The sequence below is a fragment of the Rosa rugosa genome, chromosome 1 (genome assembly GCF_958449725.1).
Source record: "Rosa rugosa chromosome 1, drRosRugo1.1, whole genome shotgun sequence".
Taxonomy (NCBI): Eukaryota; Viridiplantae; Streptophyta; class Magnoliopsida; order Rosales; family Rosaceae; genus Rosa; species Rosa rugosa.
This window is the reverse complement of record NC_084820.1, coordinates 10,430,332-10,444,817: the sequence shown is the minus strand read 5'-3', so window position 1 is coordinate 10,444,817 and position 14,486 is coordinate 10,430,332. Positions and strand designations below refer to the sequence as shown.

The following is a 14,486-nucleotide window of genomic DNA, read 5'->3' as shown; positions in this document are numbered from 1 at the left end:
AAGTTGTCAATATAATATTCTTATATTCTGCCATATTTAGTATGTTTACGACAACAAAGTTAGGATATCATAGAACATATAGATCAAGGAGTGAAATCTACACTCTATATTTTATAATCCACATTTCATATATCTTTTTTTAGTGTTTTAAGTTTTGTCATTTTGTAGTGTGAATTGTAAACGCGTGATACTTATATATTATAAAAAGAAACATAGAGTGTCGATTATAAAATAAAGAGTATGAATTTCACTTCCTAATATATAATAATGTTGTGCATAACCTACCTTTTTAACAGGATTAATGATTGTGAAAGGAAGAATGTACTCAGTATAATAAAATTGTCTTAATAAAACTTCCTTCCTGAACATATTTTTGGGTTAAGCACTTAATGGAGTTGTACCATAATCCTCTAATTAAAACTTAAAACTATTGTGCGTCTGCGGTGCAGTGATTAGTCTGGCTATGCTGGGATACACTGCATGGGTGTGTGTGTTGGTTCTATTGACGTCTTCCACTCAAAAAAAAAAAAAAAAAAAACTATTGTGAAAAAGATTTGTTCATGCATGGTTAATTGGATCGTCAAAATTGTAATTACATGCTTGATATATTGTTTAGCTTTGGAAAAGCTTATCATATGCATCTTAATGCACGCAACTTGTGCCATGCATGAAAACTAAATGGTCCTCTTTTTGCACATATACATTTTATGGATCCATCCGTTGATTGACCAAAGTATATTGATCGTGTTATCAATATTGTTCTCTTTTACTCTTCTTATTTTCAACAATTCCTTAATCAAGAAATTAACCTTTGATACTTTTGCGGACTGAGAACGTACTGTGTCAATGATAGTCGATTGACATCGGCAAAGCTCGAAAACCAGACATGAAAGCACTTAATTTGAATATAGAACCATATCTTGATAAGCCAAACTAGAGCTATCTAACTCTCTAGCATCTTATAATTGCGTCCTCACTGTTTACTTCTCCTTCACATTTCCTTGAGATCCTGTGACCCTAACAATTATATATGACTTTCCTTGTATCAAAAGGCATCTCATTCCTCTCAACATCGTTATCGTGTCTGTCTAGCTAAATATGCCGACTTTATTGTGAGCTAGAGACCCTTTTCAATTCCCTTTTCATCATATTAATGATATTTTTTCCTTTGGAAAAACCATTGTGAGCCTACAAGGATATAAAGGCTGAGAAAAACAAAGGGATTCCCTATTACATAAACCTTTTTCGGAAAGAATGTTTTAGAAATGGTGGGATGGAATGACGTACTTCACTTTTGCTAAAGAACGACAATGGAATACTGGAAAAAACAAAAGAAGGGGATGTTTGCTGATGAAAAAGAAGAAAAGTCGAAAATCTTATCCAGAGAGGTATACTTTACACGGCATATAACCTATCACTTGAACCCTAAAAATAGGATTTAGATTTGCTCACCACCAATACTTTGGTGGTAATACCACCACTCAATATAAAACTGTCATGTGTTATAAAACATAATCATAGTTAATCATGATGTTTTATTAAAAAAATCAATTTTAAGTATATATTAAATTAATTTAACATGACGTGACAAGTTTTAGTTTTTTAATTTTTTTTTAGGGGAATGGAAGACTGATCCATTGATATGAAAATCATACGACTTCACTCGGTCAAGCTTGAGAGGTCCAAAGACCACCTCATATTACAAATCAATGCTCGAATAAAACGACTAAAATCCAAAATGAACCTCCAAAAAAACTAAAATCCTAAAGGAACTGCAAAAATAAAATGCAGAAATTAAAAACTCCCTATCCCTACACTGCCCTAAAATGGAACCACTGGATTGAACATCTTGACGCCTAAGACCTTCATGGTGTACGTCGCAACACTCAACACAGTCACAGCAACATTCGAGGAACAGTACAGGGTAAAGAGCAGGATAGGCCACCTTCCAGAAATCCCAAAACCCAGCCCAACCCAAGTGTAGGAGGAAAGGGGAACTGAACCAACTAGCTAGGCCCAGTTCACCAGCCTGCATTGCAGCCCAGATCGGTAGAGGCCCAAAAGCCCACTACCCAAACCCTTCGCCTCCCACCCCCAGATCGACCGGTTCTGACCTTCCAGAAAAGGCGGCCTCCGCCCATCACCCCTCCGGCGGCCTTCCACGGCCTTCCCCCCATCAAGAGAGCTGGAAGGAAAGCTGCTTTAGCTCTAGCTTGGAGGCACCTGCAAACGAAGGAAAAGGAGATCCCAATACGAAGCTTAGTTCGCCTCTGGCAAAGCACCGACCAGCGCTTCTCCCCTCCACCAACCCAAGTCGACGCCGCTCACATCGGCTACACACCGTATGCTAACGATCAAACAAAACCGCCTCAGGTGCGGCTGAAATCCCAAAGCTCGATAGCTCTGATCACAAGTCGAAACTGATCCACCACCAGACTGCACCGCCTCCGCTGCGAAAGAGCGATGCTTGCGATGCCCGAGTCACCCAAAGCAAACGGAGATCCGGATCGAGATCGCTGCCGCCCTGCTACCGAAGCCTCTAGGGTTTGGTATGCTCAGCTCCGAGATCTCCGGAGCGACTTTTTTTATAAGTTACTCAAACTTATTTGACAAGTTTTAATTGAGTGGTGATATCACCACAAAATAAAAATGGTGAATAAATTTGAATCCCTAAAAATATTTCAATGAAATGGAAGATAAATGTCATCATAAGTACCTTCAAAGAAACTTCGTTTTCGTTTCAGTAAATGTCACTATAAGAGTTCGAAACCAACAGTGGCCTAGTCGATTATAACAGGAAGAGAATAGGGTGATCGAGTTGTGAAATCTTGTGTAACAGTCTTAAGCGACAAACCGAGTAGTTAAAGCTTTCCTCGTTGATGTCGTTGAAACTAGATCCAACGTACTTTTCTTCGTTCCATTGAACAAATTGGTGGATTTATAAATAAAAGTCCAAACTCAAATTGGAACATTATAACAGAATGTTGATTACTTTAACCTTAATTTTATCAAGGAAAGGACAACTACGTAGTTGATGATAAGTCTTTAGTCTTTACCATAGTGCATGGCTGATGAAAATTGATGCTACTTTCATTTTCACATATTTCATTTTCTTACTTTTTGACCGTCGTCATCTTTGACGTTTTGCATAATACAACCATTATTTCAGAGTCAGATAAGCAACTCGGGGAGACAACTTGCTCTATTTTTTCAAAGCAATACATACACTATATTTCATTAATTCTATAGGATTTAGGTTTGAAAAGCTTTGCATGCATGTGAGTTGAGTCGAGTCCGATCACTTAATTAAACCAGAGGATTAACTATCCTTTTCCAGATATATATAACATCGCATTGTCACTTGCAAATTAAGCTAAGCTAGCCAGAAATGTTGTCCCACATCGAAAAGCTGAAGAATAGTCAAGTATAAAGATACAGTAGCTACGTACGTGTAATCCTTTTCATAAGGTTCTGCACTTCTGCAATTTCGTGGGCACAGATCAGCCATGTGGATTTGTTGGACACTTTGGTGGGTATGCCAGTTTGCTACTTTGCTTCTTCTTCTTCTTCTTCTTTAATGAGGTATTCATATCAGATGTTACGGAAAAAGTTAGAGATTGATAGACATGCAAATCTGGGTAAAAGGTGTTGGGTCATCGATCAATCATGAAATAGGAAGTGAAGGCCCCCGGGCGGCTCTCATCAGTCATTGTAGACGTACTCCATTGTTTTCCTTGTCTGTCTTCTCAGATATATTTATATATGACTCGAGTACTAGAGCATTATATATTGTGCATCTACGTACCGACTCCACTATGATCTATCATTGGCATTTTCAGACTCCTTTTCCAACTGAAAAAGAGTCCGTTGTAAGATTAAGACCGAGAGACTCATTCTTACATAGTTAATTGGATGCAACCATATATAGTTTGTTCAAGGCATTTCTTTAATGCTGCCCTTGGCGACAACCTTACAGTAATGCAAATTAAACTCCTTCTTGGTGTGTGAGCGGTTCTCCATGCTTACTTTCATTTGAACCTTTCCCTAAAACTGTCATTATCTCATTACCAATTTAATGTCATGTATACATAGTTGAAATCAAATTAATACGAAACTTATACGATTCAGCTAGAAGAATGAAAAAATTTCGTATTCATGTATCTTAGCCGGTTCTTTAAATAGTTTCATACTCACATGTGGTTCATCTAGAATAAAAATGATTTGCATTCGTCAGCTTTAGTGAAAATCTACTAAAACTCACCATAACATAACGTTATGCTTTGAAATCTTCAACATATTTCGTCCCATGATAGTTTCCTTATGATGCAATCTTTCGGTCGAACTAGATTTTGGCTTCGTACATGAAACCAACCATGGCACTTGGCTAGCTAAATATAAAGCACATCTACCACATTGTATAGCATGTGATTTGCCTCCCATTTGGAGGCAACCTTGGCTTTGGAGGTCATGCAATAACGGTATACCAAGACCAACCACCCTCTCTAGCTCTCTCCTTTAGACAAAGTCATTGTGCGATTCAGATTTTGCAATATTTGCTGCATGTGATCTTAGATTACTGAGGAGAATCTTTTAAGCAAAATGAAACCGCACTAAATATGAATGAGTGGAGGACACGTGGGTGCCTCGTAATGGCCTTTGACTCGAATAATTTGCTCCCACCTGGCTCCCCCACCCTTTTGCATGGTCTTCAACTAGAGTATTCCTTGCATATTACTTTAGGTCTTTTTTGTTTACACTTTTCTTTTTTAACTAAATCTTATTATACATATTGTACAGAAGGATTAGGAGGTGTTATGAGTTCTTCTCTAAATTATCTCAAGGCATTTTGAGACAAAACTTCACACTTGTTATGATTAAGACGAGTAAGTTTCGATATACCACATGACATTTCAATGAGTACTATCAAGTTTGTAATAATATGTTAATTATAGATTAGCTTTCTGTGATCATACTACATATGAGTAATGAGTGCTTTATGTGATCGTAAACAACTTCGTGAGTGTTTCATATGATCATAAACAACTTCATACGAGTGTGTTTCTTCCTCACTTTCCCTCCTTTCTTCCGTTAATGAGGTTTCTTTCAGTTTCTTAGTAACAATGGGTGACTGTATTCTGCTGAAATAGTAGACACAGGTAATAAATAAGAGAATACTAATTATTCGAGCCATAGAATTTCTCAATTCTGACACAAGGTACTTATTTGATCAAAAGTCACTTGTCTTGAGTAGGGGGCAGCCCAAAAAAAGATAGTTGCTTCAGGAACTCGTCCTCGTCCAAAACCCTAGTCGGTGGCAGGTATTCCAACTGACAGATCGCCCTCGTCCGGTGGCGGCCCTGGCATAGGCCCGCCTATGTCGCTCGGTCTGCTGCCGGACGGGGATTGATGCTAACATTCCGGGGGATCTAGAGGGGTTGCTCGGAGTTCCTGCAGGCTGATTTTTGGTTTCAGATTTCGAGTGGAAATCTCCGGGATGCAAGGCCATGCAGTGCAGGATCGATGGTCCTCGTTTGATGCTCCTGAGTCGTCGACGATGCAGGGGGACAAGGATCGGAGGGTGCTAGATCGGTGCAGGTTCGGGGCGATGCGGGTTGTGGCGGCTGGTTCGTGGGTTTTGGTTGTGACGTTTTGGTGCGTGGCAGCAAGGATCCTGGTGGAGTAGTCGTGGCGGCGACGTGGGTCGGTGGAACTGCAACTGCAGTGTTGGTTCAGCGTCTGCTGGAGGTGGAGGCTGGGTCTGGGCCAAGCCAGACCTAATGGGCTTGGGTGGGCCTTTTCTTGATGTTGCTATGGACTGGCTATGTTTGGGTTAGGTTTTTGCCCTAGGCCCAATCCCTATGTTTTTAGTTTTGTCTAATTACAATAAATTCCTTGTATTAGGAACACTCTATGTCTTTCTAGCGTCTCTGGAGTAGTACCGAAGGAGGATATCCGCTATTTCTTTGCTTTTGAGTGTATAATGAGTAGGACTATATGTATGTACCACTTGTGGGTACTACCACTAGCTTCTTGTCTGTCTCTGAATGAACAGCGGATGGTATGTAACGACCTATTCTGACTTCAGATGAATATATTGGCGCCCAGCTTGGGTGAATTCAAAAAAAAAAAAAAAAAAAAAAGGTACTTATTTGATCTAATAAGTACATTAGATTTAATAGAATTATTTTGTTGTATCCAGCCTAATACCAATCCAACCCATTTCATGAATAAAATGTGACCAATTAACTAACCAACAAAACTACTTGTAGTGTGGATAAATTCACAAAAACTTCAATTAAATCATAATGTGGTTTTTATTTTTATTTTTTTTATTTTAAAGAAAAGATGTAAGTAGATCGAGCTCAATCCACTATCATATTATTATTTATTTAAAAATAATACATTGAAGACGGCATAATACCAAAATTTTGTATTGCATAATAGTTATAGACATGTAATCCCTAACATAATCTACGAACCAATGTTTTGGGGAAGTCATTTATCCATACATAGTTCTAAGAAAATCCATGGTATTTGAATTGAGATCTCATCTATTCTTCTGAATAGAAGTATTACCAGACTAATTTGATCACAAACTCTACACACTTATTTCTTTATTAGAGAGCATAATGATTTGTTTGTTAACTCTGTTTGTCATTTTCCAAGTAATATATTGAAGACCTTAGTAAAGGTATACAACTCACATTAACTGAATTCGCAAGGAAAGACAACTGTCACAAAAAAAAAAAAAGCGGGCCAATCATAAGCTGCCACCGAAGCAAGTTCCAACTAATTTCCAGAGCAAAAGACTTCTTTACCCAACAAAAAGTGATCTTTCAGTCATTTCACAACACTAACCTGAAATCTAATTGGTAGGTAGTAGAGGCCGGAACACTAGCAAAGAAAAAAAACAAAAACAGCTCCTGCCATTCCCTATGTCCATAATAGCGGGGAGTCGGTGACACTCCCATTGCCATCTCCCTCTTTGTTTATGCATTCTTTTACTTATAAATAGACACTCCCAGCTGATGATTAAGATTCTCCCACTACTTCCTTAGGCCTCAGCCTCCTCCTCCTTTTCTCCCACTTCCTTTTTTTGTTCGGAGAAGAATCTCAAAGAGATTGTGCCAGTAAAACCCAGACACAATGCTCATGGGAACTCCATTTTCCTATTACCTCAGCCTCATTTTTCTTATCACCACCAAAGGTAAAAACACAAGACTTCAACATTTCCATCAATTTTCACCGGGTGTCTTGTAAATTTTCATAATGAATCCAAATTATTTATGATATTAAATATGTTGCTCTGTTTTTGTTTTTGGTTTGCAGGAGTATCAGGAGCTACATTCACCTTCGTAAACAAATGTGACTTCACGGTATGGCCAGGAATTCTAGCCAGCGCCGGTAGTCCTAAGCTGGACAGCACCGGCTTTGAGCTCACCAAAGGCGACTCCCGCACCTTCCAAGCTCCAACTGGCTGGTCGGGCCGCTTCTGGGCCCGAACCCGCTGCAGCTTCGACGCATCCGGCCTTGGCTCGTGTGCCACTGCCGATTGCGGCTCGGGGCTGGAGTGCAACGGAGCGGGAGCTGCTCCACCTGCCACCCTAGCCGAGTTCACGCTCGGCTCCGGCTCGGGTGGCACGCCGGATTTTTATGACGTCAGCCTGGTTGATGGTTATAACTTGCCTATGATCGTGGAGGGGAGTGGGGGATCAGGTACGTGCGCCACCACCGGGTGTGCGTCGGACCTCAACCGGAGTTGTCCGAATGAGCTCAAGGTCGTCAACGGCGACGCCTGTAAGAGCGCGTGCGACGCGTTTGGGACGCCGGAGTATTGTTGTAACGGCGCGTATGCTTCACCTGACACATGCAAGCCGTCCATCTACTCGCAGGTGTTTAAGTCGGCTTGTCCCAAGTCGTATAGCTACGCGTATGATGATGCCTCGAGTACGTTTACATGTACCGGAGCGGATTATACAATCACATTTTGTGCTTCACTTCTTCCTAGGTAAGTAAAGACTCTGAAAATTTCTAAGTCATATTACGTTGTCAAACTGTTAATAATATACATGCAATATATTAATGTGTGTTGGCTTGTGCAGTGTAAAGTCCGCAACAAATTCTTCTCCACAAATATCAGGTACCGGGTCAGGGTCGGAATCGGAAGGCGGCACGTCATTGCTAGCAAGTTTGGCAACCGGAGACTCAACTAAAACCCATTCTTCAATTGCTTTCCACAGTGTGTTGATTTTGGTTGTCTCCTTGGCTCTCTCATTTTTACGATTGTAGTAGGCTAGTAGCCACTCATGTACCAACTGATCCACTAAGTGGCATAGTTGAGAGACCTAGAGAAAGCGAAGCACCAACACCAACAATTCAACTTCATGATGATGATCTGGGGATTGCCTAGTGGCCCTATTATTACTCATTGAGGAAAATACACAGAATCTAGGATTGTGATTTTGCACACCACCCGCTTCTACATTCCGCATACTTCAATTTATTGTCAAGTACATACCTCTATAATTAATGTATAAGAGCATTTGTTTAGAAATAAAATTTGCTTTTCTTCCCACTTGTTACAGTTTTACGGTCGCGGTTGAACATATTTTACCAAATTTACTCGTAAAGAATGTCATTAGAAGAATGACTTGAACTAAAAATACAAATGACTTTGACACTTTGATTCATGAGATACGAGTCTGGAACCTCCTCCAATAAAACGAAGAGAAAATCTCTCCTCTATCCGAATCAAATTCAACTGAGCGAGAGATTTTTTTCATAAAGCGAAGATATATGGTAGATTTTTTCACCCAAACACAGGAAATTAGGGTTTTGTCAATGATGTGTTTGACATGATGACAAGCAAAAAGGTAATCCACAAAATGCAACCCAATTACGCAATCACTTTTGAAATGTTGAATGTGTGGCACAAACTAGTAGAATGGCTGGATAGGACAGATATCAGAAATGCGTGTAAAGGTCTCCAAGTTAATCATCTCACCCCGGCCTGGGGCCTAAACTGAAGAGAAATACATTGCAGTTCTGAAGGGTTCTTTCTTGGCCGTAAGAAGATCGATCCTGAAACATCGTTATAGTAAGTAAGATAAGCAACGAGTATGACCCGAATTGCCGCCCCATGACTTGGAACCTATGAGTTTGACAGAATCCATGGATATAGTATGTATGTATATGCATATAGAGGTGATTCTTCACCAACTTGTAAGGAGGAACCACAAAAGCAAGCATCACGAAGACAGAAACAAACCAACTTTTTCTTTGAAGATAAGATGATGATTGATTATGACTACTACCGTCCATTTTCAATGGTACCTCCTCCTAACCCATCTTTTCAATATGTCACCAAGCTAATCACAAAGTTGAGTGAACATTAGTTCACCATCATTTCTCAGTTGGTAAAGAAGCAGTAGAAAGTGGAAATGTGCACATAACATGATTACCTCAAGAAAAGGAAAAAGAAACATAAAAAACCATTTGGTCGAACTCACATCGTGGTTGTGAAGATCAGTGCTTGTAGATGTGAACACAAGTGTTCTAGGACTGAAGATAGAAGCCTCACAATCGATAGCTTAGAAATAAATCGTTTCGAAAATTATAGGCATAATGCTCAGTTGACAAAATTTACATCTCTTTGCAGTTACCTATATTTTCATACGATTTTCCTTGATAAAAACCTGAACGTGCACAGAATTAAGCATGAGAAGAGGCAAGTCCAGTTTATACAGACAAGCCATGATTGTACAAGAAGTTAAAGACATAGTGAACTCAGATATGTATTATTTCTCAGCCAAATTGAAAACAACATATTATGAATTTAAAATCACCATCTTATTTATAAGACACCCTTGTTTGTCATATACCTATACCAGTCGAAAACAATCAAATACCACCATGAAATATATAATCAGTTCTTGCATCTTTTTTTCTTAATGAGTTCTGCACTGACCAAAAAAATTATAAATGACAAATAAAACAAAACAAAACAAAAAAGGGAGTGAAATCCACACTCCCCATTTTACAATCCACACTCCATGTTTTCTTTTTTGGTAAAGCTATGCATTGCATCAGGTTAATGAGCCAAAATTTCATTTAAACAAGTACAATTATAACCAACCACAATATAGCAAGAGTGCAAGGAGACAGACTCATCTTTATAAAAGCTATGAGCACGAGCCAGGACATGTATTTCTTTTTCATTCTGCAGAAAAGGCTTGTTCAGTCCTGTAAACCTGCAGTGAAATAAAACCTCAAAGCAAACAAGATATGTCCACTCCCGGTATGTGTTAGTTTAATTGATCAAAAGAGAAGATTATTCAAGGACGGTTCTATTTTAAAGAAAAATGTTTGACTAGATGCTCAGATAAAGATAAGGATTCTTCAGGCATAAGTTTCAAACTTTTAATCTCTTTGATCATGTTAAAAAGGAAATCACCAATAAATTATATCAAACAAAAGCAGGACCTCATTCTTTCATTATAATTGGCAAATCATAAATCTGTCAAAACCTATAGCTTGATTAGCTTAAAAAGGAAACAACCATATCTTAAATCAACCAATAAAGAAGATTTCATTCTTTCATTTCCAATTGGTAGACTACAAAGATAGGGAGGATCTACTTAACGAGATGTATCCACCAATTGAGGGCAACAATACCAGTTTAGTCTGTACATTGCAATTCCTATATCCCTAAATGAATTAGTACATTCAATACAAGCTACAACACAGGTCAGCCAACAAAATTTGATCCCACAGAGCCGAAATATATATTGCCTGAAGTATGTGCAGCTGATGAAGGAATAAGAATCAGATTTATAGTGCAATCCTGACCAATAAGGGATAGCAGTGATCTTTTTCGTAGCTGGGCCAGGAACCATCACCATTCATAAGCTGGTTATGGCGCTTCCAAATTTCTGTATCATAATTTTCTGTTATGCTGAAGCACAAATTACTTTCTTTGATTTTCTCTAGGAACTTGTCTAAGGAGTCTCCTCTTTTAGGACTGAAGAATATAGCTTCAGCGGGCCGCACTTTTTCCAACAAGAATTTGACAATTTGAGCAAGTCCATTGTGGAATTCCTTAAAAAAGGTGCTGTCCATATGGCATATCACGTCAATAAAAAGAAGAGGAAGATAACTCATAAAGACCTAAACGCATGTTTAATATGCAATTATGTGTGTCATGCATTATGTAGGTACTTAGTACAAGTGAAGCTTGATAGTTAATGAAGAAAACAAAGAGATTAGATGTTGCCAGGTCAATAAAATTGCAATGCACAAACAAGTTTCCATCAGCCAATCACCTCCTAATCTCAATGAAAGTATTAATTGAATATATATATATATAGAAAGGAATCACCAGATAAATTTGACGATGTAAAGTTTATGTGCTAAAGCAGCTAAACAGCTAAAGTTGGACCCATCTTGACAACCATCATAGCCTCCAAACCAAAATTTCATGTCTTCCAGATAGAAAAAAAAAAAGATCATTGTGCTGTGAAAAGTACTTTTTTTTTATGTAGAAAATAAACTACAACGAGAAAGAAAAACCCGCACATATTTGTGGTAACTAAGGCACATTATATTGACCAATGACTCCCTTTTTTAATGGAAATGGTAGAACATAATGAATAATTGCACCCTTGTTGAAATCAGAAATATGGAAGAACTTACCAGTCACTCGCAACAATGAGATCAAAAGTGCTAGAGATATTTGATTTTTCATTCTGATTCCAATGCAACATCATAGACTTCACTCTTGTACCACCAAATGCTTTTGAGTTGGCATCAATATTGCGCTGAATATCTAAAAATTAAGGAATATGGACAAACAGGTGATGATTCAGTTACTTATAAACTGGTCTAAATCAACACAACAAGATAAACAAGTACATGTTTTCAAATCAATTTGAAAGAAGGAAAAAGAAAAAAAGTATCTATGTGTAGTGCACATTGCTTTGATGACAGAATACAAATACAGACCACATCCATAGTACACATGAAACCCTCCAAGTCAGTCCTAGGCTAAAGACTAAAAATTGAGCAAAGCCTCACTGTATAGTCTTTAAAAACAATATACTTGTATGGGCTCGAACGGGACATGTAACACAGTCTGGTTATAACCTGCTAACAGGTAAATGCAAAAGACTTAAGGAATCATCCTTAGTATGATAGCTTCTACTTCACTTATATTGTCGATACTTTATACTTAAAAGTCAAAGGACTTTTCATATGACAATACAGGAGTAATTTGCACCAATTTATAACGATTTTCAATAGTGCATCAAATGAAAAATATCAGAAACCAGGTATGGATTTGAAGGACAATGCTTGCTTAAAATGCCATAAAATCTAACTTCAAATTCTCAACTAGTTTAGAATCTTGCCCATGACACTTCCCTGTAGTTGTCCTTAAGCAGGCTTTGGGATAAACTAAACTGCATCAAAGTCACAAGGAAAGCCACTGCCCCACTCGGGAAAGGTATTTTACCATCTAAAGTGGCTGTGCATTTTCGTAGAAATATTCATTTTGTGTAAACTGTGAATGTGTGTGTGAGTATAACTACAATGCCCATCTTTATCAACTGGCAGCACAATCAAATTAGGATACAATCAACTACTTGGGGATTTCCGTCAGAAATGACAACTTCCGATGCCTCTGTAACTGCTGCAATAACTAGACCAGCTAATCCATATCCTGCCCCAAGCTCAATCACACTCTTAGACCTAAAACCAAGTCATAAAACCGAAACAAAGTAAATCACACACAAGCAGAATGTACACTGAAAGCGGTCGCCAAATGACTCAAACCACCAAAACAGAAAACTCACGATCTTGACAAAACACCAAAAGAACAACGCAGAAGATAGAGCTTATAGACCTGAACATGTCTGCATTCTGCAAGCAAAAATACGCAAGAGCCTCTTCTGATGGCCACTGACCTGTTTAACACCACACAAAAAAGAATCTAACTTCAATCAAACTCGCTATTATTGCAAAGCTCATTGACAATCCAAGAACACATGCACAAAATGCAATGCCAAATTGCACCAAAGCAATAAAACTTACAAACAAGCCCAGTATTGTCAATATTGTACTGATTGCAAATCTCAAAGTCACTGAGCTCAGGACGGTCAATCACTCGTTGACTGCACAGAATCCAGTGCATCAAAACTAAAACAATGCATCAACGCCTATCACGTAAAGATTTCATCTTGGGAAATAAAGATTGAATCTTTGAGCTCACGTTAGGTAAAGCTTGGGAGCAGAGTCAATGGGGATGGTGTAGCAGACAGTTGCGTCGGTTGAGTTAGTTGGGTGGTCTTCAACGAGATTAGAGGGTATCAAGTTGAAGCCTTGAGTCGTCTTCCTCGTGATTCGCTTGACCCCAATTGCAGATTGCTCATCTGCATTCAAATACATCAAATTTCAAGCTCAATTTGATTGAAGAGGAAGAGAGAGAGGGTTGAGGAAGGGACCGGTTGGTTTGCGAAGAAGGGCTTGACGGAGAATTTTCCATCGGAGAGACGAGGGTTTGGCCGTGGTTGGGGCTCCGGTTTCCATCGTTTCACACTGTTCTGAGTAAATACGGCGTCGTTTCGGCTGCAAGTGCTACTAATGAATCAGAATATTATTAGCAGTGTACTTTGGCTATATTGGTAAGAGCCAACATGAACAATGTAGAGACTAGAGAATGAAAATAGGTGCTACATGGTGTATCCAACGAAAATGTCGCGTTTTTTTTGCGTGGTAAAATCATTCCATATCATTGTAAGGAGATTACTATTATTGTTTTCGAGCCAATGCTATAGATTGGCCAATTAGTACAATAAAATGCTTAACAAGTTCTTTTGGTACAAGTCCAACTAGTAAAAGGAAATCGTCACTGCAAGTCTGCAACTGAGTTTTTCAGATGTGCAATCTCCGTGGTAAAAATCATTTTCTACTTCCAACCCCGTTTCATCTCTCTATTAATTACTATACTCTCACTTCTCTCGATTAAAGTTACTAGACTATTAGGTATTCCGTATTCACTGTATTCATCATATATAATGGTACAACTAATCTATATAATGAACTGATCAATGTATATATGAAGATTACAAACTGTTGAAAGTTGTACAATCAATTTAGTATGAACCAAGAATGATTATACAAAAGCAGCTAGGGAGGTACATATGTAACATTACTTATGCTTGCCATGAAAAAGTTTGCTTGCATTTTCCTGATGCCGCAAACCCATCTTCTTCATGTTCCTGAAATTCTTCTTTCTCCCAGCTGGCTTCTTCTTTTCACCGTAAGCAACTACCTCCTTATGCAGTACTTGAAGAGCTCGAATTGCATCCATCTTTACCAAGAACCTTTAATTAACTTTCGGATTTCACGCACCTGCTTGACTTCATATCCTCATAATTTTCCGCTGCGAACTGGTTTTGGAGTAGTAGCAATTGTTTCATCTTCTGCAGAAA

The 14,486-nt window shown here is 38.6% G+C and overlaps 2 protein-coding genes across 3 annotated transcripts; one reads left to right on the top strand and one right to left on the bottom strand.

The window, feature by feature from the left end:
• Nucleotides 1–6,977: 6,977 nt before the first annotated feature.
• LOC133716653 (thaumatin-like protein 1) lies at nt 6,978–8,575 on the top strand. The gene is made up of 3 exons (XM_062143337.1): nt 6,978–7,207; nt 7,330–8,008; nt 8,103–8,575. The coding sequence occupies exons 1-3, from the start codon at nt 7,147–7,149 to the stop codon at nt 8,287–8,289; spliced, it is 927 nt and encodes a 308-aa protein (XP_061999321.1). The 5' UTR covers nt 6,978–7,146; the 3' UTR covers nt 8,290–8,575.
• Nucleotides 8,576–10,577: 2,002 nt separating this feature from the next.
• LOC133716663 (calmodulin-lysine N-methyltransferase) lies at nt 10,578–13,746 on the bottom strand. Of its 2 annotated transcripts, XM_062143344.1 has the most exons (7): nt 13,497–13,743; nt 13,265–13,424; nt 13,087–13,166; nt 12,899–12,959; nt 12,629–12,744; nt 11,692–11,824; nt 10,578–11,110 (listed from the first exon to the last, which is right to left on the bottom strand). In XM_062143344.1, exons 1-7 carry the CDS (start codon nt 13,579–13,581, stop codon nt 10,831–10,833), a joined length of 915 nt encoding a protein of 304 aa, XP_061999328.1. In that variant the 5' UTR covers nt 13,582–13,743; the 3' UTR covers nt 10,578–10,830. The 2 variants fall into 2 exon arrangements, with proteins under 2 accessions (XP_061999328.1, XP_061999333.1); XM_062143349.1 differs by lacking the exon at nt 12,629–12,744 and having other exon boundaries at nt 12,899–12,985; nt 13,497–13,746.
• Nucleotides 13,747–14,486: the final 740 nt, after the last annotated feature.

What these genes read in the sequence shown, in the direction of transcription:
- LOC133716663 (XM_062143344.1), bottom strand. Translation starts at nt 13,581, where the DNA reads ATGGAAACCGGAGCCCCAACCACGGCCAAACCCTCGTCTCTCCGATGG. An exon ending in CAGAATGCAGACATGTTCAG is followed by an intron (nt 12,745 to 12,898) that starts GTCTATAAGCTC and finishes ACTTGGTTTTAG; the next exon opens with GTCTAAGAGTGTGATTGAGC. An exon ending in AAATCCCCAAGTAGTTGATT is followed by an intron (nt 11,825 to 12,628) that starts GTATCCTAATTT and finishes CTTAATTTTTAG; the next exon opens with ATATTCAGCGCAATATTGAT.
- LOC133716653 (XM_062143337.1), top strand. Translation starts at nt 7,147, where the DNA reads ATGCTCATGGGAACTCCATTTTCCTATTACCTCAGCCTCATTTTTCTT. An exon ending in TTTTCTTATCACCACCAAAG is followed by an intron (nt 7,208 to 7,329) that starts GTAAAAACACAA and finishes TTTGGTTTGCAG; the next exon opens with GAGTATCAGGAGCTACATTC. An exon ending in TGTGCTTCACTTCTTCCTAG is followed by an intron (nt 8,009 to 8,102) that starts GTAAGTAAAGAC and finishes TGGCTTGTGCAG; the next exon opens with TGTAAAGTCCGCAACAAATT.